General features: G+C 40.9%; 1 protein-coding gene across 1 annotated transcript in view; it reads right to left on the bottom strand.

Annotated features, from left to right (window-relative positions):
- Nucleotides 1-24,778, bottom strand: part of LOC116941231 (adhesion G protein-coupled receptor A1) — a 223,669-nt gene that overhangs the window by 141,580 nt on the left and 57,311 nt on the right. Inside the window, exon 2 of the mRNA XM_032952053.2 lies at nt 15,698-15,911. Coding sequence (XP_032807944.2) covers nt 15,698-15,700 — 3 coding nt within the window. The 5' untranslated portion in view covers nt 15,701-15,911. The remainder of the gene's footprint in view (nt 1-15,697; nt 15,912-24,778) is intronic.

The raw sequence follows: 24,778 nt of genomic DNA, 5'->3' as shown, positions 1-24,778 counted from the left end.
ATCGCAACACAAGCAACCGTCATCAGGTGAAACAAAAACAGCAGGAGAACTGCTGACGTAGGAGAAAGAGCTGCTGCAACAAGAGGTTATATAGGCTTTTGGTGGGCCCAACCCAAGGGTAAGTGGGCGGAGCTAGAGAAGGAATTTGTACGTATGTAGTGGCATCGTTGAGCGCTGTACGCGATTGCCACTACTTGTTGCCTGAAATAACGGCCTCGGGTCAACAGGGAGCAGAAAGGAGTCTAAGGGTGATGAGTCAGGCCGTTGGGCTAAGGTAACCCTAAGGCAGCTTGGGACCACAGGTACAAATCCCCAGACCCCCAGGAAGGGGTTGGGGGATAACGTCACTCCCCAGGCCCTTCCAGACGATTCCAGAAGGGAGGAGTGGCTTTGGGCGGAGTGAGCCAGAATCCAGTATAAAAGACGGTCCCCTGAACGGGATGGGGAGTCATCGTTCACCTGAAGACTCAAGAGCCACCCTGGAGCTGCCACCTTGAAGACCTGAAGCGAAGAGCCCAAAGGGCTGAACCCGACCCCTGGCTAGGGTCGGGCCAGTGAACATCACAGTCAGTTAAGACTTTACCTGGTTAATAATGTCCTTCCAATGATTTCTCACTTTGTACCCATCTTCTCGGTTCAAGTTGTGTCTGTCTGGATGGCTTCATCCTCCCCTATTTCAGGAAATTACCACACCACTAGCGGCATGTTCAGATGTCCCCCTATGCCTCCGCAACAGATCACATCTGATCAAGATGAGAATCCTATACTAAACTACTATATTACTTTTTGATTTAAAGCTTTCGTGACTGCAGTGATTCATATTCTTGGTTCTTTTGGTAAAGTCACATTGAAAGGAAACAATAAAATAATAATATATATAAAACAATTAAATTCTCACGACGTTTCGACTGCAACACAAACAGTCATCATCAGGTGTGAAAACCAACAGCCTGATGATGACTGTGTTGCAGTCGAAACGTCGTGAGAATTTTATTGTTATATATATTATTATTTTATTTTTCCTTTCAACGTTACTTTACCGAAAGAACCAAGAATATACGATATTACTGATAAATGGTCCCCTCTCGGATCCAAAGGCTCATTCTTTAAGGGTGCTTCGCTCACAAATATCGTCCTTCATATGGAATCAAAAGCGTGCACGGATCGACTATCACAATTTTACTCTTTCAGTAAAAGAAGGATTGGCTCTTCCGGATTGGTAAGCGGTGGGAGGAGGAGTCTGTGAGCCCGTGGTCCCTCGCGGGGTATTCCCTTTCCTCAGCTAAAGATAGACCCCCGGGGTATTCACCCGGTGTGGACGGCCTCTTCAATGCTGGGTATATGCAGGGATAGACACATCCCCCTCCCTGTTCCTCTTCATAGAAGATGTTCATTTTGGGGCAACCCTTCGTTGAGAGTGGGGGGGTGGGGGGCAAATAGATAATGAGGTGGCGGGTAAGCTGGAGAGAAACAGGACTGGAAGGCGTCGGAGACCTCTTAGCCAAGGAGGGCAATATCCCCCGGTCACATTTCTATACATACATGTAGCTCAGGAATGCCATCACTTAAGCTCCTGGAAAGAACCTAGACTGTTCAATTCACCCTATATTAGACAGGGCTAGAGATCTTGAAATTAAAATATAGATAAGCAGAGGCATATCACTTGGTAGATTGTGAGAAATTTCATACCAAATCCACCACTATGACGCTTTGGAACAGGCTCCTGAACCGAGATATGCCCCAACATGAATGGACTCTAATATGGCAGGCTACCCAGTTTGGCCCAAGAACACTGCATCTGAAGCTCATCCAATTTTAATTCATGCATGATACCTCCACGCCTTCTGCTCATGCCCAGATATTTTGAAATTTTACTCGACTATTACAGACTTTTCTTGATAGCATCTGCAGCAACGGACTCCAATGAAAACAACGTTGTGGGGTCTGAAACCCGGAGGCAGTATCGAGCCACCAGCATGCTCTTCTGCAAACCTTCAACATTGCGACTAGAAAGGCCAACTTAGCAAAATGGACGGACCATGAACCCCTTCATGGAAACGGTGACGTAATAACCTCCTCGCCCTCGTGGGAACGGGACATTCAAGCCACGAACTTAAAGGTACGGGAACGTGAGTTCGAGGCCAGATGGTCCTCATTCCTGTGAAGTGTAAAGTGCATATGCTGTGGGATCTGGGTGAGGGGACAGGAGGAAAAAGTGCCTCCCTTCCCCCGGGAGATGGACAGAAGTCAATCACCACTCTGAGGGGCTATGATAGGTTAAGTTCACCAATGCACGTGTAAGTTATTCCTTCCCAAGTGCTCATTCCTTCCGTTTACCCCCCCCCCCATCCCCTCTGCCCCTTTTCCCCTCCCCCTCTTCCCCCCAGCTGCCTCTGCTTTCTTTTTAAAGTTATTTTCCCTCACCTTCCCCTCCTCATATAAAAATACATGCACCTCACTCGATAATGATGAGTTGAATTTGATGGTGATTAATCCCAATTCTGATGCAGGCTAGAGATTCAGAGACTACGCCAAAAAGGTGGACTGTATTCATTCATCATTGTCATTACATACAGCGTGGCTTAATGGCTATGCCATGGTGTGTGTTTTGTTTGTACGCATCAGGACTGGGGAAACAGAAGCTGTGGTGCTGGCCAAACCATTGTTTGGTGTGTTTCATGTTCTCATTAACAATACTTGTACCAATAGTATAGTATATCCTATACTAGCTGTAATACCCGGCTTCGCTCGGGACTTTGATCCACCACGCCCGGCCGCCTTTGTCTCCCCAGTGGCGGTGTTCACACACCACACCAGTTACTCGTTTGAGGCTGAGTCGACCTAGGGGAGGCCCAAGACCGGTTAAAATAATTGTCACCGGTGGTGGCCGTGAGCGGGAATCGAACTCGGGTCGCCGGGTTCGTAGCGCGGTGCGCTAACCACTACACTACAATGCGTTACGCTTCCACACACACACAGACAAACACACACAGACACACACACACAGACAGACACATACATGGCGCGCTAACCACTACACTACAATGCGTTACGCTTCCACAATGGCGGGTCACGTGACAGATTTTACGTCACAGCTCACTTGCCGTGCAAAAAATATGCATTATTGAGCTCACCCCCCCCCCCCCAAAAAAAAAGTGTAATTTAATAATTGTTGCATGCTGTACAGTCTGGAAAGTACCCACATGGCAAATTTCCAGTTTGTTGCATGTCGGGAAGTACGCTAAACATTTTGAACAGACACACATATTCACAACTTTGCCTTTTATATATGGAGATAGGGGTTCTTTGTATTTATCAGCATGAAAACACAATTTTCAGAAGTAAAAAAAAAATCTTCATTTTAAGATCCAGAACTCATCCCTAGCTTGGACTTACCACAATGCCACTCTTCAACCACTGAACTTATCACGTCGCACACCCAACTCTGCCCAGCTCTGCCTTTGGAGCATTCCACTGCATAGACTAATTTGGGGTAGAATGTGGTCTCCTGGTGGTGGAAACAGCAGCTCTCGGAGTAGCGGATGGCAGAATTGGACCGATATAAGCCACCAACCCGCCACAAAGGGCTGCAGTAGTTGGCGGAAACATCTCATGAACCCTGGCTAATATCTGCGAGGGCAGCTGTTGCAGCTTTAATGAGGGAGCCTGATCTAAAGATGTTTGTTAAATGTATCATATTTAAACAATGGGCACAAAAGTGTTTTTAAAGCTCGTTAAAATCGTACGTGCTCCAGGGCTGCTGTTTAATTCAACTGCTTCTAAAATAGCATTCTACTGTAGACAGTTAATTGGTACGGAGGGGGGGGGGTATTTGGTCTACTCTGACCATACATTACAGAAGAGGTGGGTGTACCCACACTTTACTTCACGCTACGTAAAATCCGGTGTTTAATGATATTTAAAATGCCTTTTAATAAGTGGGAATATTTTTTGGTAATCTCCAATCAAATGCATTACAAAGTGAATGCTTACACTGACAAAAACATCATCAGAAAGGCAGATTTGGAGATGTTCCACCAGTGACCTTACTTAAATAGGACCCTTTGTCATGGTGTAGTGTCAATTTAATTTAACTCACGGGTTTTGCAAAGCAGCCATATAAATTGTCATTAGGTCCATAGCAAATTTGGTTAAAACCCATTTTTGCTTCCCGCTTATAGTTTTGACCATATCAGACATCCCGATTAAGTCATATTTTTTATGTTGCATATGAATGAGCGTGTATCCATGGATTTTACACTGTCAACTTTTCTTTGGCAGAAATAACAGCTATTGCAAATGGGTGCAATGTCACTGGATAATCAAGCCACGTGACAAAACAAACCATCACATCTTTGCAGATTGTAAATGTCTTAAATATGCTATTTGGATAAATGCTGACTGGTGTCAAAACTTAACAGATTGCCTTGGAATTTCTGGCGGGGCACAATTTGTCGGTAAATGTATTCACCAAGAAAAAAACTCAGTTGTTTTCAAATTCCTGAGATCTCAACACCACTATTATGATGTTATCATGACATTTCTGCCATTTGCAGACAGCGAAACAGAATTGAAAACCCCTATTAAATGTTAGCGCCCATGGCCTGGATAATGAATGTGTCCACCGCCCGTTGATGTACATGTGTAAGGACAGTACGGGATTATGTAGAGACAGTACAGCTCCCCGTGGCCATGGTTACTAATTAACGTAACGGGAACAGACAGGGTCACGTTAGGGTAATGTGGGACCTAAGTGGTTGCTAATAATGATTGATGCAACAAGCTTTGACAGGGTCGTGTGAGGGGAAGCATGGGACCTATCGGTCGTAAATTGTAATAAGGGCAGAGACAGACAGGGCCAGGCGTGGTGAAAGAGGGTTCGGGAATAGGGTCATGGCCGGGTCGTGAGGGGGATAAAAGCCGGCGTGAACCGGGGCTCTGGGCTGCTGTTGTGGGGGAACTGCCGTCGCCATCGTCACCTTGGAACGGGTCGTCTTCATCATCCTGGCGTGCGCACCTTGTATTCTTGGAAGGCAAGAGTTATATTGTCTCAGAATAGAGTTATCTAAGTTACCCAAGTGTATATAGTAACTCGTGGTTACCAAGAATATGAATCCCTGCAGTCACGAAAGTTTTAAATCAAAATTCGTGGTTACTTGTTAAGTTATCAGTGAGTCGGCGGACTTTATTAATAATAAATATACATATAACTGAACAAGACGGTGTCTCTGAGAGCTACATTACACATGCACTCGAAAAGGACATTTGCGAGGCTGGGGGTTATGCACATTATCGTCACATGGGAATGCGAGGGTGTGTGCAGCACTGTCAATGAGCTTCCAAAAAAGCTTGGATACAGAGCACACTCCGATCGCTTGAATGCGCTTTCCAGGTACCGTGTGCATGCAGAGTGTAAAGTTCATGAATGTCGGGCATTGCAAGCTATGATTTGCAGGCCGTGACAGGACAATTCCTCCGTGCGTGTTTTTCACACAAAGCGTGCAGCACATTAGCAAGCTCAACAAGCAAGAGAAAGCAATCCTACATACGCACATTGATGTCTTATAAGACTTTTACATCTGATCACAAAAGCTCAACACGTTCGTCAATAACACTGCCCTAAAGAGGAAACATTAAATCAAATAACAGGTGACATCTTGAGCAATGGCCCATCTTAGTAGCAGAGGAAGCCCATGTCTAATTGTGAATGCAGTGGCCTAATATATAAACGTATATATAATAAATAATTATATATGTTTTAATACATTCGTTCGTTTCGTTCGTTTCGTTCATTTCTCAGTCCGCTTGTCCTGGTGAGGGTCGCGGCGGCAGCATGTTGAGTAGTGGTGGTCCAGATCTCCCTTTCCCTGGCAAGAGACTCCAGCACTACATTATTCTACACTCATAATAGAGTTTTTTGGGGTAGATCGCGGTGTGCTGTACTAATAACGAATTGGCATGTTCTGTTTACGTGACAACCCTTACTATGGCTGTGTCGGGTGGAGGCAGGTTTAACGACACATTTACATATTTACGTGATCTAACCCAAAAAAACTTCTTATGGATGATATTGGCCGCGAAAGCCTTCGTGTTAAACATTACTATACAATACTATTCTAGATTTGAAGCTTTCGTGACTGCAAGGATCCATACTCGTTGGTTCTATTCGGTAAAGTCCCTTCACCTGATGAAGGCCACTTGTGTTGTGGCCGAAACGTCGTGATTTTTGTTTATTTTTTATCTACGTGACTTTACCGAATAGAACCAAAGAGTGTACAATACTACACTACACTATACACTAAACTACTATGCACTACACTATACACTACTATACACTACTACACTATACACGACTATATACTACTATACACAGACTGGAGCTCTTCCTGAGGAATTCCCAGGCATTCCCAGGCTAGCCGAGCGACATAGTCCCGACAGCGTGTCCTGGGCCAACCCCGAGGTCTTCGCCCATACAATATGTATTAATATATTATATTTTCTCCTTTACAGCAGTGCCATTGATGAATGTGTTTCATTTTTGTCATATGTGCTTATGCCGCACTGTCAGCAAGTACATCATCACTTTCTTTCGTTTACATCTGATGAGATGTCATTCTCGTTAGATCTCAGAAAACTCTCATTGCGGCCTGGGGAATAGCAATGTTATTACACAGCTACTGCACAAGGGTTTTGCTTGCCAAGGGACTTTTAGAATCTTAATAGGGCATATCACTTCTATCTAGCACCTTTAACGCAATGTAAACTGAGAACACCTTTACCTTCCCCACGAGTCTCTGCCAGAACAAACAACATATATTACAAACATGTCCACAGTGTATAACATCGCAATAATCAATACTCATCAGCCAGGTGGAAATACATTCTGCCTCTTGAAATATTTGTCATTCTTCAGCAAACTATACATAAGTCATCGGTTTACAGGAACATTGGTGAGTGTCCAGAGCTGGTGATGTATGTTCTACCTGCATTCCTCAGGGTACATTAATGTTGTAGCACGGCATTTACTCCCGAGTCAATAAGCTGTTCTCTTTACTTTTTTTTATGCACTTAAGTATCAAATTCTTGTGCAGCACATTAACTATTAAACCACTCAAATAAAATCTATAAAAACACTTTTTTGTAATTGTTCTAACTAATGAACAACATCCCCGGCACTTTCAGTCGGATTTAGTATAATACGTGACCAAAGAGCATGCCATCTCTTCAAACTGATTTATATTTAATTATATGTCGATGTGCACAGACATCAAAATCATATTTTTATAGAAGTCAGTACAGCAAGTAGTTTTTTAATGGTCTATGCGCAGAGTTGATTGTTCACCCTTTTCGATCTTTATATCCTCCATATACTCCAGCTTCCTCGCACGAGAGCGTATATACTCCAACAAAGAATAGAAAGTGAGCTTTCCAACATGCGCGTCTCCTCTCAAGTATCCACCACACCTCCGATTAGTACGGTTGGGCTACGTACGGTGCGAAAGAAGCTCAACGTACTGACATACATTTTTGAGAGAACATACACAGGTTAAAGACGTGATTTTAACCGATAAGAAGCAAAATTCCCGGACTTTTCCCCAGATTTCCCTAGTTGACCTTCGGCAAGTGTCCAGTCACACTTCACTACAAACCTTCAACATCACGGGCCAAGAAGGTAACGTTGACCAACTGGAGAGGGCATTGACCCCCCTCGTGGAAACAGTGGCATAACACCCTCACTGCCCTTGCGGGCATCGAGCACTTAAGCCGCAAAACTTGCAGACAGAGAACGGGAGTTCGAAGCGAGACGGTGCCCACTCTTTTACGGAGCCTAATGTGAGGTGCGCAGGCAGGGGGAACTAGCGGGAGCACATTCAAGCTCTGAGGGAGGTTAGATCACAAGCTCATACATCGCGTGTAAATTATTGTATTTGTGGTGGTTGATTGTGTGCTTTTCCCGTGCTTCTCCCTCTTGCGCCCCCCTCTGATGTCAAGTTATCTTTTCCATTACTTTTTTCCCCTCTCCCCATGTGAACTTTCACTCCTCTGCTCGTGGACCCCAACCTACATGGGGTATTGAGCCATAATTTTCCCCTCTTCACTAAGCTCTTTCGCGGTCGATCTCGGGGGCTTTTGTTCGCGAAATTTCTGCCTCCCCCCCACCCCCGCTTCTGTAACGGGCTTGCGTTACATTGAAATAAATACAAAAAATTAAGACAAGCGAGGCTTAGGCAGGACACGTCGCTGAAATTACGATGGCCGATGGTCAAGAGCAATGATGGAGGGGCAGCCAAGGAAGGGTACGCTGTCTAAGAGGGTATCCACGGAGGTCACTGAGTGATGAATTCAGCTCATGTTGGAGGGGATGCTACATCGCAGGAGCATGAAAGGTGGTGGCGGTTATGGGAGGCCTACATCCAATTGACAATTGTTGATGATGATTATTAACGGCAGCGATCGAGCTGGATTTAGATGATGTAACGTTACGAGAAAAGAGATGTGTCAAACATTCCTTATCAGGATCTTCCTGGGGATTAATTTTGAGACTTGGTGCGGTGTTTATGGATAAACGAAAAAAAAATCCCTTACGTTTATGAGTATTAATGATTTCTCATAATATGGTATACAAACATCTATTTTGTGTAAACAAACTTGTATAAAAACTGACCCAACATTTCTAAAGCTAATGTTCTTCCTGTGTTCGCTCATGCGAACACAGGAAGCAGGTCTGTGCAAATTAAAACTCACGTGGAGAAATATGTCCTTGACTTAATTACTGATAACTTTTATAGCTATAACAGCAATGGGGATGAAAAATCTATTAACTTTTAAAAAGGCTATTTACTTTATTGTTCATCAGTCCACTGTTTCATTATGTGATAACATATTTTTGTTGATGGACCTAGATGGTGGATGGGCAAATAAAAACTATCCTCGATGAATTCCTTCTTATAAATGTACGTGCTAAAATTAGTTTGTATAAGGCATAGATTTGCAATGAGAGCAAACAATGCTTCAAACTATAAATATACTTTTTAGCGCAATGCTTAATGAGGTGTGCTCTGCAACGATATGGAGAGAACACTGTTACGTGCAAAAATGCCATCATGTTAAAAGTCTTCGAATGTTATAGTGGCCAGTTCTCCAGGGGACTTTCTGTGTCAGCACGCACAGAGAACATAACGCCTAGCTTCACACCAGCCGCCAGTTCCTTTCTCGTGCTGACAATGCAGAAAAAAGCAAGTGCTACATTTTAATACTGGATACAATTAGAAATACACTCTCAATGGGTTCAGTATAATCAAATAACAAAAAATAACTAGGCAACCACAGATGTCTGGACCGAATAACGAATACAAATGGAGACATGTAAAGTGCACAAAGTTTACTTGCCCTCGAAGACAAAGACTCAGAGGCACGAGGCACCACAGACAAGCTGGAAATTAATGGAAGGCAGCCAGGTGGTTGGCCGGTACAAACAAGTGCCTCATCTCTGCAGTCCTTCATATAGTAAGATGTTTTCAAGATCGCACTCATTTCACACAAAGCACTTGCACAAATGAACCTCGATCCCTTTGATGATTTCGTCAATGAGCATAAAGGATCACGCAAACTTCAGTCATCCTCACAGCAGCTTATGGCTGGCCATCGAACAAGGACGGTCGCTGTATCGTGTGTTTTCAGATGTGCTTCTGCGGCCCTCCGGAACGCTCTTCCTTCATGTATTAAAACGCCACTGGAGCTCTGCACTTTTAAATCTAGATTGAAACTCATTTCTTTAGAGCTACTTTTTGTGTTCAGTTTGTTAGCTTCCCCCCCCCCCCCCACAATTCCGATAAGCACGGTTGGCTATGTATGGTGCAAAATAAGTTCAAACATACACACGCGAATTTTCAAGACAAAACTCTACTGATCCAGACTGAGTGAGGAACAGAACAGAATGTCACCTTATTCTCCCTATACACGATTCATTGCCCTTGTTTTCTGATTGCTGAGGTCTGGTGACCAACCGAGGGGGGAGAGTATACATTCAGTGAGCAGGTGTAGACCAAAAGTCAGTTTGTAAATGAGTGAAATCAACATTTAAGAAACGTTGGTTTCAACAATCTTTAAGGTCATGGTAGATAATGTTAGTCTATGTTTTTGCAAAATTCTACATTTAAAAATCACCAGTTTGTAAATATCGTATTCCCTTATCTGTTTTCTTTCTCGCCTGAATTCATTTCTCTCACCTTACATATCCCTTCTAAATATTTCTTCCACCTATTTTTCTCCATTCTATTTCTTATTACAGTGAGGGAAAAAAAGTATTTGATCCCCTGCTGATTTTGTACGTTTGCCCACTTACAAAGAAATAATCAGTCTATAATTTTAATGGTAGGTTTATTTGAACAGTGAGAGACAGAATAACAACAAAATCCAGAAAAACGCAGGTCAAAAATGTTATAAATTGATTTGCATCTTAATGAGGGAAATAAGCATTTGACCCTCTCTCAATCAGAAAGATTTCTGGCTCCCAGGTGTCTTTTATACAGGCAACGAGCTGAGATTAGGAGCACACTCTTAAAGAGAGTGCTCCTAATCTCAGCTTGTTACCTGTGTAAAAGACACCTGTCCACAGAAGCAATCAATCAATCAGATTCCAAACTCTCCACCATGGCCAAGATCAAAGAGCTCTCCAAGGATGTCAGGGACAAGATTGTAGACCTACACAAGGCTGGAATGGGCTACAATACCACTGCCATGCAGCTTGGTGAGAAGGTGACAACAGTTGGTGCGATTATTCGCAAATGGAAGAAACACAAAAGAACTGTCAATCTCCCTCGGCCTGGGGCTCCATGAAAGATCTCACCTCGTGGAGTTGCAATGATCATGAGAACGGTGAGGAATCAGCCCAGAACTACACGGGAGGATCTTGTCAATGATCTCAAGGCAGCTGGGACTATAGTCACCAATAAAACAATTGGTAACACACTACGCCGTGAAGGACTGAAATCCTGCAGCGCCCGCAAGGTCCCCCTGCTCAAGAAAGCACATATGCATGCCCGTCTGAAGTTTGCCAATGAACATCTGAATGATTCAGAGGACAACTGGGTGAAAGTGTTGTGGTCAGATGAGACCAAAATGGAGCTCTTTGGCATTAACTCAACTCGCTGTGTTTGGAGGAGGAATGCTGCCTATGATCCCAAGAACACTATCCCCACCGTCAAACATGGAGGTGGAAACATTATGCTTTGGGGGTGTTTTTCTGCTAAGGGGACAGGACAACTTCACCGCATCAAAGGGACGATGGACGGGGCCATGTAGCGTCAAATCTTGGGTGAGAACCTCCTTCCCTCATCCAGGGCATTGAAAATGGGTCGTGGATGGGTATTCCAGCATGACAATGACCCAAAACACACGGCCAAGGCAACAAAGGAGTGGCTCAAAAAGAAGCACATTAAGGTCCTGGAGTGGCCTAGCCAGTCTCCAGACCTTTATCCGATAAAAATCTGCGGAGGGAGCTGAAGGTTCGAGTTGCCAAACGTCAGTCTCGAAACCTTAATGACTTGGAGAAGATCTGCAAAGAGGAGTGGGACAAAATCCCTCCTGAGATGTGTACAAACCTGGTGGCCAACTACAAGAAACGTCTGACCTGATTGCCAACAAGGGTTTTGTCACCAAGCACTAAGTCATGTTTTGCAGAGGGGTCAAATACTTATTTCCCTCATTAAAATGCAAATCATTTATAACATTTTTGACATGCGTTTTTCTGGATTTTTTTGTTGTTATTCTGTCTCTCACTGTTTAAATAAACCTACCATTAAAATCATAGTAGGCAAACGTACAAAATCAGCAGGGGATCAAATACTTTTTTCCCTCACTGTATATATCGGCCATCAGCTTCACAGCGAACCTTTAAATACCGTGATTTCATTTAAATAAGAGGAGGGCCATATGTGCTGGTGTCACGGTCCAAATATGCCAAATTTTCAAATTACGCACAGATGACCTGATTTGCCTAATTGCATAAAACCACATAGCCTACATCACCCCATACTGGAAGACTATACCCATCTGAAACGTAGCACCTCGGCAATACTCTTGCAATGCTATAATGGCGCAAATAACAATACATATATTCATAACACCTTTAAAGTCACGGGGATACATGAGCATGGTTTATCACCTGAGAACAGCCATGGTTCAGCACAATTATAAAATGTCTTTAGCAGAATGAAGCAGACAATTTAATTATTCTAGCCTCTCATCACTGCCACCATCGATGGCACATTATATATCTGCGAGACCTTGATAATTAGTATTTTTTGTGTGGCAGGTAAGCAGCAGATCATTCGAGCTGGTATGTGGAAGGACATTCTTGAGCTCCTTTAATTCGGTATTTATTTATGTGGTCTTGAGGCAGATGTTTCCAAGGCACTGATACAATACTCTTTGGTTCTTTCGGTAAAGTCATGTAAGTAAAATGAAATTTAAAATAAAAGAAAACAACTAAATTAAATCACGACGTTTCGGAGGCAACACAAGCTTCCGTCTTCAGGTGGAACAGTCACAGTCACAGCAAGATAGATGCAGCTATCTTGCTGTGAGTGTTCCACCTGAAGACGGAAGCTTGTGTTGCCTCCGAAACGTCGTGATTTAATTTAGTTGTTTTCTTTTATTTTAAATGTTATTTTACCTACGTGACTTTACCGAAAGAACCAAAAAGTATGAATCCTTGCAGTCACAAAAGCTTCAAATCTAGAATCACTGATATAATCTCAAGAATGAAGGCATATTCAACACAATTGAGCAAATATCTTTAGTGCCACCTGTAATTAAAAAAAAGTGAAGGTAAATAGGAAAACATAAAGTAGGACCTACATCATGGGACCTCTTTTGCCAGTACCAAAATATGATAATAGGTTTTTCCCCTTTTTTTCTGGCAACAAAACAGGTGTTAAAATGTTAAAACACCAAACTAAAATCTTTTACAAGGAAGCACGTTAATGCAGACATCTTAACACCTGTTTAGTTCCCATAAAAAAGGGGAAAACCCTATTATCATATTTTGGTACAGGCAAAGGAGGTCCCATAATGTAGATGCTTTATCCGAGCTCTCATTACTCTGACAGTGCATTGTCTTTGGGCTGTACGCCTTTTGGAGTCCTCTGGTCTAACAACGTTTGAGACGAGGCTCAAAAGAAAGCTGTCTCTGGTGTGGACCAATCAGTTTCAAGGACAATGCATATAATATCAGAGTATGTTTTTTCAATCTTGATTTGAAGCTTTCGTGACTGCAGGAATCCATACTCTTTGGTTTTTTCGGTAAAGTCACGTAGGTATAAAATAAAAAGAAATCACGACGTTTCAGGCGCAACACAAGCGTCCGTCATCAGGTGGGAAAGCATAGTCTGCTGCTGAGGCAGACTGTTTTAAAAGGTTTGAAGTGGGTTTAGCCCAAGGGTCATAAAGAAGTGGCCGGGGCTAGTGATGTTAATGTGAGAATTTAGCATGTAACTGTAAGATCCAAATATTGTTTTTATTTGCATTCTGACCACAAGCATTGTGGTTAATGCAGACATGATTCCTTGTAAAAGGTTTCAGTTTGCTGTTTTAACATCTTAACACCTGTTTTGTTGCCATGAAAAAGGGGAAAACCCGATTATCATATTCAATGGATTGTTACACCTGGGGGAAACCGTTTAGGACAACATCCACCGGAATGATTATCATCAAGAAATCTGGCATTTTAGGATTTAGATCCAAAGATTATGTTAAATTATAGCATTGTTTGGTGCCACAGCTTCAAAGAACTTGACAATCAGGTCGGCCAACCGACATTGAATATAAACGTAATCCTAGCCATCGATAAATATTATTACAATTTTACATTTTCAGGGAAAATTTGATATTTGAAAGGAATGTGTGAGTGTGTGTCCACGTGCAAATCTACTTAAAAAGGAATTGACTCCCTTAAAACGTGAGTTTTTAGTTCCATTGAAACATTCCTCTACAACAATATAATTACTACCCATGATTGCATTTAACCTCAATGATAGTCCAAGTATGCATTATGGACTCCGAGATAATCTAAACATATAACCGGGCACTGGTAGCACATGCCTGTAATCTGGCACTGTGGAGGCAGCGAGCGTTGGTGGAACCCACACAAATTTTGCGACATCTCTTCCCGTAGGCATCAAGGTGCCACCTTCCAGATTCGCTAGGAGTAGACGGTACAGCAAAATGCGGACCATTGTCATCTGACGCGTCTCAGAATCAGAATAAGAATCTTTACGTAGACTGGAGGAATCCGTTGAGCTATGAAGTCCGTTTTCACAGATGTCCAGTAGGGAAGGGTCAGAACGTTACAACCACAAACAATACAAAAAAATATAGGTGTGTAAAGTATAGGAAAGGGAAGCAAGTCACCACAAATAAACAATTACAGGTAAATGAAGTATATAAGTACACATTGCAAAAGTATATTTCAAAATTCTTCCGTATGAGTGTTGCCCCCTTGCACACATAGGTTTTCTGTAGGTGCTCCGGTTTTCTCCCATGTGTACGAACACTCATTAATTGAATTAAAACATCTTAACATATAGATGACTGCAGAACTTGTGAAATCGTTGGTGCTGGCTGACCGCCTGGCTGCCTTCCAGCTTGTTCGTGATTCCTCAGTGATTGTGAAGTGTAAATTTAGATATATAAAACTAAACATTTTTATAACAGAAATTACGTATGTATTTACACTGACAAATTGGCAAATTGTGGCAAATAATGAATATCACGCGTGTCCCTGACCATGTTCGGCAGCAGATCATTTCATTATCACTGTTCAGCAAGTGAAATAAAGATTAAAAGCAAAGGCTGAAGGTAATTTTTCAGCTTACATATTCATATGCTTGATAGTTAGGCACATCAGGACTGTGCTTTAATAAATGAGCATTACCCAAGTTTCCAAAGCCTGATAATCATCAAGAGGCGATGTTAGCACCAATAGTGAAATGTTTTCACTTCAGAAATAACTTTTATCATGCACGACCATTAGTCATACGACGGGCATACACATTTTTGAAATTAGCTCCCTCTGCTTTGTTAAAACATAAACAATTCGAAGGACCTGTACCAATAATTAGAAAATGCTGGAGTAAGAGCTGGTTTGATAGATACAGTGACAAGGATGTAAGTTTCTCGAAGCTGAGAATGGTCAATATAAAGCAAGAGATGTTCTAAAAAGTAAATAATGTCACATTAACTAATCACTGTTCACTTTCCAATTTAAAAAAAAAACCCATCACATATTTGTTGATGTGCTGCAAAGGAAACATGGATAATAGCCTTATCTGCATCACACGGAGGCAGCATAACACAAGAGTTATTGAAATAACATTGAGGATGCTACGTGCCGAGTAAATATTAACAACAGCGTCGCGTGCACTAAAACTAAGCATACGTCAAAATGATGCACGCAGGCTAAATAAACGAAACCTAAATTCATGTTATAAAAATGATAAATTATCCGGAGTACCTCTCCACTGGAGATTGCAACGAGCAGTCCAGTAATGATAAAGTAAGGGTGATCGCAGTGTGGGTGCCACGACGGGGTTGAAACAATGCATCATCTCAGTAGCCTCTCCACGGCATATAATAATTAGAGCAGGACGAGGAACGTGCAAGGCAACGGCGGCGGCGGCGGCTCGCGCCAGCTTACCATGAGCGATTGTTGGCAGCGCTTGAGACAGTTAAATGGGGGTATCGACGTGACGTCCTCGAAGCAGGACTAGCAGACAGCCATTGATTTTTCCCCAGACTCGCAACCAGCCTCGCTCGGCTGGTGGCCGGCTCCGCGGCGCGTTGAAAGCGGCAGCGCCGGCTTTCGCGTCTTCGGCTCCCACCCGACTCGAGCTTCCTCGGCCGTGGACCATCTGAAACGCAACCGAGGACAGCGGCGGGTCGCTCGTTACGAGTCGGAGCAGGCGCATTTTAATGAATCGTTTTTGCGCCCACATGAGCGTAACCTGCGTTAATGTTGTTGGGGAGGTCGGTCTGGGGAATCATCCGCACGGGATTGCAGCCTTCTGCATGAAGACGTTATCGGAATATGGCATATTAGGGAGAGTCGGATTGGGGGCACGCAATATGCTTGCAGTTAAATGCTGCCCCCCCCCACACCCCCCCCATAACGTAGTGATGCATGGCAGGCACAATGCAGCAACTTAATTTAGTGAATGCCTCTTATGCTCAAGAAATAAAGGGCTAAAAGCATGAATTGCCCCAAAATGCAATTATTATTATCGAACTGGTTTCTAATTTTAATTCATTCGTTAAATGCTTTGATGAATGTTTAAGAATATAATGTTACTAAACTTCTAAAAAGAAAACTCTCATTATAATAGAAGTTCACGAACGATTTTTTTTTTAAACCAACGTATTGGAAGGACCGCATTAACATTTGGATGCAACTGTCATTGAACAACTGATGCTACGCTACACTCGCATGTGTCATTCTTGAGAGCTATGTTCGTAATTTGATAACCTGCAAACCATGAGCATTCATCAACAACAGCATCTGGGAGACGTTGTCAGTGCTGAGCTAATATCGCCAATTCAAGAGTCTTAATTTATACGAACAAATATGTATTTAAAGGTATCCGACATGCTGTGTCGATCAAGGGAGTTTGACCATACGTCATCATGCAGATCAGTGGGCTGTTGAAGTGAGTACCCAGGACTGTTCGGGCATCCCCACAAGTGCACAATGAACATGGTAGTTCAGGTTACCATTTTCATAATGCGGAGTTATAACCACTGCACTCCACTCCACCGTGTGGTGACATGGCATGGGGAGGCACTCAATCAGCAGTGGAACTCCTCATATTTTACACTTGATGTAATACTTGTAAGATAACAAACATTTTCAATTATGTTTGACTTCTATGCCCTTGAGCTCGATATAACTGTTACAGTATACACGCATTCAGGTCTCAGTGTGGCAAAACAGAATACCGGTGCTTATTATGTATAGTTGTAAGTGATTTGTCACAGTGCCAAAAAGGAATCCACTACTCGGGGGAAAGGCTGAAACCAAAGTGCCAATATAATTGGCACACACAGGTCCAAGAATTTAAACCAGCAGTGGACATTATCCACCACTATTTGCAAAAGTAAAGTCACTGAGTTGATGAAATATGCATGCACCTCTACAAGAGGAGTGCCATGAATGGGCAACTTGACAGCTGCATAATTGTACGAACTACTTCCTGTACTGTAATATTATTCCTACGACATAATTTTTTTAAGCCATCGACTTGAATGTAATATAGCAAGTAAAACGTAGTCACATACGTTGGGATGAATATCAGTGGCCAAATTAGATCTCGTAAGTGATATATGAAGTCAATAATCTACATGTATTATTGGTTCTTTCGGTAAAGTCACGTAGAAGGGAAACAATTAAATAATAAATATATAAATATATATTTTATTATATAATAAAATATATATTTAGAATGCCTTTCATTTGTCACCCTCTTATTATATAATAAAATATATTTTATTGTTTCCCTTCTACGTGACTTTATCGAAAGAACCAAGAATATGAATCCCTGCAGTCACGAAAGCTTTAAATCAAAATCTGCATGTACATAATAACGATTTAAATCGTTAGAAATAATTCAAAAACAAATGTTGAATAAACAAAATATGCAATGCCGTATATGTTTTCTGCTGCAGTGACTTGATGCTGATAGCTCAGATTCCCGGGTGACTTCTACAACCTGGGATTTTTTTTTTCAGTTGTGAACAGAACTGTGCCGCTTGATGGATGACGTCATCCTGTAATCCACAAACTGCTGATAAGAGGATGAAGTGGCATGAAAATAATGGTGAGATTTCCCCACAGCTACCGGGATTCACTGATAACAGGGTCACAAATGAAAGGCATTCTAATGTATTTTTAAAAAAATTTATAACTTACAGAGATTTGACCTTTTGTAAAACAATGTGTTGCGTTTTCTTAGTTTTTTCGGTAAAGTCACGTTGAAGAGAAACAACAAAATAACAACAAATAACAAAATATTGTTATTTTGTTGTTTCTCTTCAACGTGACTTTACCGAAAAAACTAAGAATATGAATTACTGCAGTCACGAAAGCTTTAAATCAAAAATGTGTTGCGTTATTTGAAATGTTAACTGTGCAAGTGGAGCATGACCGTCAATAGCGCGATAACGTGATGGCAATGGGCAGATCAAAATGCACGCAGAGTTTATGTAATACACTGCGTAAGAAAATGGTCTTCGCTGCTCAGTTGATAAATTGGGTTGGTGCTCATCTTTATTAGTGGCAATGACCCATTGGTAGAAATTCCATATTTCTATGAGGGGGGAGGGAGGGTAAATCTCTCTTTAGGAAACCACAATTGATTGTGTTTTGCAAATCTGCAGTATGGTCTCCAAAGTTTGCAGTCAAATAGATAAAGCTCTTCAAATATCAATTTTAAAACCATTTGTGAAACATTCAGTGGCCTATACATTAGAAAAGTTATTTTATATAATTTTTATATAATTGAGCTTTTGTGCTCAAATAATTGGAAATGGATACATTTTGTGTGTAAAAAAGTCGTTAATTTCAATGTTTTGTGACAATACTGTAAATTCAAATTATTTGTATTTCAATGCTGAAATTTGTCTGAACATGCTAATGATTCCTCGTGAAAGGTTTCAGTTTGGTGTTTTAACATCTTAACACCTGTTTTGTTGCCAAAAAAGGGGAAAACCCTATTATCATATTTTGGTACTGGCAAAGGAGGTCCCATGATGTAGATGCTCACCCCGAGCTCTCATTACTCTGATAGTGCATTGTTTCTGGGCTATACGCCTTTTGGCGTCCTCTGGTCTAACACCGTTTGAGACGAGGCTCAAAAGAAAGTTGTCTCTGGTGTGGACCAATCAGTTTCAAAGGCAATGTATATATTATCAGAGTATGTTTTTTTTGTTGCATTCTGACCACAACCATTGCGGTTAATCCAGACATGATTCCTTGTAAAAGTTTTCAGTTTGGTGTTTTAACATCTTAACGCCTGTTTTGTTGCAAGAAAAAGGGGAAAAACCTATTATCATGCTAAGGAGACATTTTTGGTCATGAAAAATAACAATAATTTAAATTAATCCACGTTAGTTTCTCTACCCTAATGGCTCTAACAAAAATGTTGGATCATGTGACTGACAAAAAAAAGTGAAATTTTCTCGATTTTTCTTATTTTAAATAATCAGAAGATGTATGTAGCACAAGGAAACTATGTATCTGTAGGGTTGCTGCTATGATCACTGGTTAGTTCTCCTAGAGCAGCAGTTTCAACAATGGTGCGTGTGCCTTAATCCCCTCCTTTGCCTCTGTCCACCCAACATGATACGTGGGTTACAGCACAGTTAGACGATCAGCAGGTCACGTTTCGTGGGGTAAAGTGTTGGTCTGCCCAGATTGAAAGAGTAGGCCAAACACACTCTTAGAGGCTCTCTGCAGTCCCCTCTCCTGAAGGCTATTTTGGCAGCATTTGGAAGAAATTGCAATGCTGCACCTTTACTTTCACCTAGAGATGGCAAATTTAAAACTGATTCAGCACAACATTCAACGGAATTTAAGCCACCTCCATTTGCAGAGGTGGCATTACATACATTTCCCTCATAAAATGCAACTCAATTTATAACATTCTTGACATGCGTTTTTCTGGATTTTCTTGTTGTTATTCTGTCTCTCACTGTTCAAATAAACCTACCATTAAAATTATAGACTGATCATTTCTTTGTCAGTGGGCAAACGTACAAAATCAGCAGGGGATCAAATACTTGTTTCCCTCACTGTATAAGAGAAGACAGCTGGAATCTCTGATCATTCTGCTTCACGGTTTATGCTGTAGTGAAGCATTCTGAATATTTAAACTTGTGCTTGAATAAATAATTATTTAATTAAAAACACATACATATTTGCTGTGTATTTTATCTAGCAGTTAATACAACAGAATAATAATACTTGGTAGTACCGGTATTTATTGTATATATTTCACAAAAATCTAATTAGGATTTAAATTAAACAATCTTGTGTCAGCGTCGCATGTGGCAAAAAGAGTCCCTGATGTATTTTCAAAGTCATCTGTCAGTCTTGATATTTACACTCTTTAGATAACGACTTCTCACGCCGTTTTTTTTTACAGAAAAGTTTAACATATTTAAGGGTAGAGAGTTGTGAGTTTTATTGAGCCAATCACACATGAGTAGATTTTAACACTTGTACACATCAATTAAAATTCACCATGGCAATTGAGTGTGCTTAATATTATAATATAATACAGTAATTTTCAATAAGAGCATGATTGATTGGTTCAACATTGTTTTCATAAACTATATTCACATGTGATGGACACACCCCGTGTGTTTACAGGTTTGCTCTGATCGACACAAATTCTGTGCAGCAGAAAAAATGTGTTGCAGATTTTGACTTGCATAAAATGTCTGTGCTTATTTAAGTGTATATTCATGGCTGTGGCTTTCCGTGCAAAATTAGTTTGTTTCACGGTAAGATGTAACACATTTAAAAAGGTCACCAAATGCATAAGTGGCTGATGGGAAATGGAATACTTCAGATTTTCTCTCTCTTCATTGCTCTTTATAAATTCATGCAACTGTGCAGGGAAAGACATAATGTTCTCAGCAGAAGATAAAGGTGTCATATCTGCAGCCAGTGACCATGTTATCAAATTTGGTCAAACAAAAAACAGGTTTGTGAAGCATTGTTCAAATTCAAATAACTGAGATAAACTTCCACACCTGTTTCCAATGTCATCGATAGACATGCATAATTTTTCATGAACTACTATGCACACCCCTTTATGACCTCTCTGACTATTAATGTAGAAGGCTGGTGTTTGGTTCGAAAGTTTACCCAGCTGAGTGATAGAGATTCAGGTCACTGGACCTGTGATTTCGTGCATTGATAGAAAATTAAGGGTGCAAAATTTTTCGCTTGAATTATAATTCATAAAATTTGTTGTGACACCAAGCCATATGCAGCCTAACGGCTACTTAAAATAAACAAAGGTCTTCGATATGGAAGAAAAAAGCCTTCACGGTGATTGGTCGGGAGGCAAACTTCAAAGAGATTTTTCGAATAAGGGGTTAAAGGGAAAGGACATGGATTGGCAAGAGGTAAAACAAGGAGAAGAAGGTTCCAGAAAGGGGGCCTGGGGATATGTAAGGGGAGAGTTGGAGGAGTGGGGACGCTTAGATGAGGATTCAAGCAGGAAGATAAGAACGAAGCTTTGGGTCCCTCACCGTGGAAGTCGATAGTAGGGTTCCGTATTGTTGAAATATTTAATAAAAGTGGCTCATCTTTTAACTTGTCGTCGGAGTCGTTACGCATATATTCACGTTGTCAATGTCATGTCACATGACATTGACTTTTCCATCCAAGACATAGGTTCTTTGTAAGCCATCTGGCTACCATGAGAGATTCGTTCATGAGGCTATCCACATATACAAGCACAGAGACAATTTCAACCGAGAAGATGGATTCTGGCTTAGCAATCATTGGAAAGATTTGATAAACCATTTCAGGTCTTAATTGATTGTTCACGCTTACAGTGGCTTTCAGACAGCATACATTCATTTTTCGTCTCCCCCCTCCTCTTTTCAGAACATAGATGGACTGGTCCTTCTAAATAAACTGCCAAATCGCTGCGCGTGGTGCTGACGTTGTTTTTATAAATAAATAAATACACCGTTTAAAAATAAAAATTTTTTTTATGCAAACCGACACACCTGATGACGACCGTTTGTGTTATGGTCGAAACGTCGTGAGAATGTGTATTGTTTTATATATTTTATTATTTTATTGTTTCCCTTCAACGTGACTTTACCGAAAGAGCTAAGAATATGAATTACTGCAGTCACGAAAGCTTTAAATCAAAATAATTAAGACGTTTCTGAATCTCATACATCTCAATGTAACCTCTGTTACTGTCTTTGAAAATAGAATGTTCATTTATTTCTTCAAGTACAGTAAAAATAACAAAACAGATATGTTGAGGGAAATTACTGTACAAAAAAACATGCGGCTGTTACACTCCATACTATGATCTCCAAAACAATGACCACTCCTCATGCAGGTTCATTCTCAGGAGCATATCTCCCCTGAAGGATTTATAGGAGGCAATCGCAATTGCAATCTTGTGAAAATATTTCTTAAGAGACTCCTGATCTATAGGATTTCTAGAGCCAATTTGCCCAGCATGTGATGGGCTAAACAGCCAGCTGCCTGCATCACACACTTTGTTCAGAGAGGAAATTTAACCGCAGCCGCCTGCTGGCCTGTTCTTGACCCACTTGTGCATTCACGTGGGCTATTTTCTGGGTCAGCTATGAAGATAAAAAAAACAGTCATTCTGATATTGTTTTCTTGCACAAAGGGAAATACGTCTTCTGTATGGATTGATCAGGAAGCAAAAATGTGATAAATAAAATGGTTTTGATTTAAAGCTTTCGTGACTGCAGTAATTCATATTCTTAGTTTTTTCGGTAAAGTCACGTTGAAGAGAAACAACAAAATAACAAAATATATATAAAACAATAAAAATTCTCACGACGTTTCGACCATAACTCAAACGGTCATCATCAGGTGTGGTCGAAACGTCGTGAGAATTTTTATTGTTTTATATATATTTTGTTATTTTGTTGTTTCTCTTCAACGTGACTTTACCGAAAAAACAAATAAAATGGTCTTTATTTTCCAGTGCTAAAATGTAAACCATGTTTTTTTTTGTAATACTGTATTGTTTACACAGAGTAGTTATACAGAAGCAAAATGCATTTCTATCACATTGTTTGTTTATGTATTATCATTAAATAATGTTTCACAAATAGGTTTTAACTAAGGTGATACTGTGATGAGCTTAAGTGTCTTGGAATAATTTAGTATTGTATTGCATATTAAGAATTTGAGTTGGCAATACATTGTCTAAAGCCTAACAGCCTGACATGAAAATTGATTATATAATGAATTGACGCAAGATTTCTTGTTAAATAATTGATTTAATGAAATTACTACGTGAAATGCATTTATGCTGTTAATATACAATGAGATGTACATGTCTAACGTATTTAGTGAACATATTTACTTTGTCTATTAGCCACGTGTAGAAATATATGACATGTTATTGATCTGTAGAGGAATTGTAGCTGTGACACTACTCACAGCACAATACCCTCTAGTCGCATTTCTTTAGAACTGCTTTGTGTTTAGTTTGTTGTCCTTCCCCTACACCTCTGTTTCGTGTGGTTGGCTACGTACGGTGCAAAAGAAGTTCAACATACTGGTACATAGTCTCACTCAGTAACACTGATAACTTTGCAGGAGAGGGGATTGCGAGCATTTGATGCATAATTGTACCCATGTCAACCGTACTAATCATTAAATTTTGATTTAAAGCTTTCGTGACTGCAGTAATTCATATTCTTAGTTTTTTCGGTAAAGTCACGTTGAAGAGAAACAACAAAATAATAAAATATATATTTTATTTTTTGTATATTCACACATCCAAATGACACCATTCTTGAATTAAATATATGACTGGGTTAAGGAGCAGGGTGATATAGCAGCAGCATGGAACTAACATGAACATTCCACCAATTAGCACACTTGCCACATCCAATAATATTTCAATCATTTCACATCTAATAAAGTAGGTTAAAAAATGATTAGTTGAATAGCCTAATGGATAGTACCACTTAGCTAGGTAAGTTGGAAGATTTCAAATATTCCACATTGAATCTTGTCTTCAGCTCGTTATGTTATAGAGCAGCATTGGCCAAACTGTGCCTGGTGAGCTCCATGCAGCACCCAGGCAGTTCGACTGCAGCTCAATAGTAACGCAGATCGCTGTATTACTTTTCAATGTTAGAAATGTATTTTAAACGGAAAAAAAAACAATCTGTGGAAGTAGGAGTGGCCCGAGGGCAATCGCCGCTGGCAGCTGAGCTAGATGCATGCACTTCCATGGCGTTCCCACTTATTTTTTTATATTCTAAAATCCAGAGAAAGCCAGTCAGAGCAGGCAGACTGGCTGCTTAACCACCGTGTGTGTCTTGGAGCACTTGGCGATACACAGATGTTGGTATATTCTTTGTCAGGTCAGGAAGTTTGGCCACCGGTGTTATAGAGTATTCACATCGTGCCAATGTCGTTTGCCGTGAAGGGCACATACAAGATTCAGTGACGTATTTTTCCTGAGTCATGGTCCAAAATAGCCTAACATTGAAATTCTCATAACTGTTTTAGGTATGTCAGCTGTGGTGCTTTGCACACATCTATAATGCCATAACTATTTTAATTATGTTGGTAGTGGTGTTTGGTGATGGTTAGCCTGAGTTAACCAGGGGTTCAGAAGAGAAATGCTATTGCATTGATCATACTGGTGGTCATATCACAGCATTGGATGTATAATGAGGTTTGCTGAGGAATATGAGAATGTTTGCGTGAAATTATTGGTGGAATTAAAGTACTTCAATATAGCTCTAATAGGAAGTTGTTACATCACAGCACACCATCCTGTTAATATAACATAGTTTTGTAAGCCACGTGACCATTACCAATTCAAAACATGCTCTGAATTTGACCTGCTCATCACCAACACAATATCCCAACACCACTGGTGCTTGATTGACTACGTCATCATCATGAGGAGCGACCGGCACGACGTCAGGGTGACCAAGGCAATGTGTGGTGCTGAATGTTGGACTGACC

The sequence above is a fragment of the Petromyzon marinus genome, chromosome 11, assembly GCF_048934315.1.
Source record: "Petromyzon marinus isolate PM22_M1 ecotype Great Lakes invasive population chromosome 11, UKy_Petmar_22M1.pri1.0, whole genome shotgun sequence".
Taxonomy (NCBI): Eukaryota; Metazoa; Chordata; class Hyperoartia; order Petromyzontiformes; family Petromyzontidae; genus Petromyzon; species Petromyzon marinus.
Note: the sequence above shows the minus strand (reverse complement) of the source record. Positions and strands in the feature narration are given on the sequence as shown.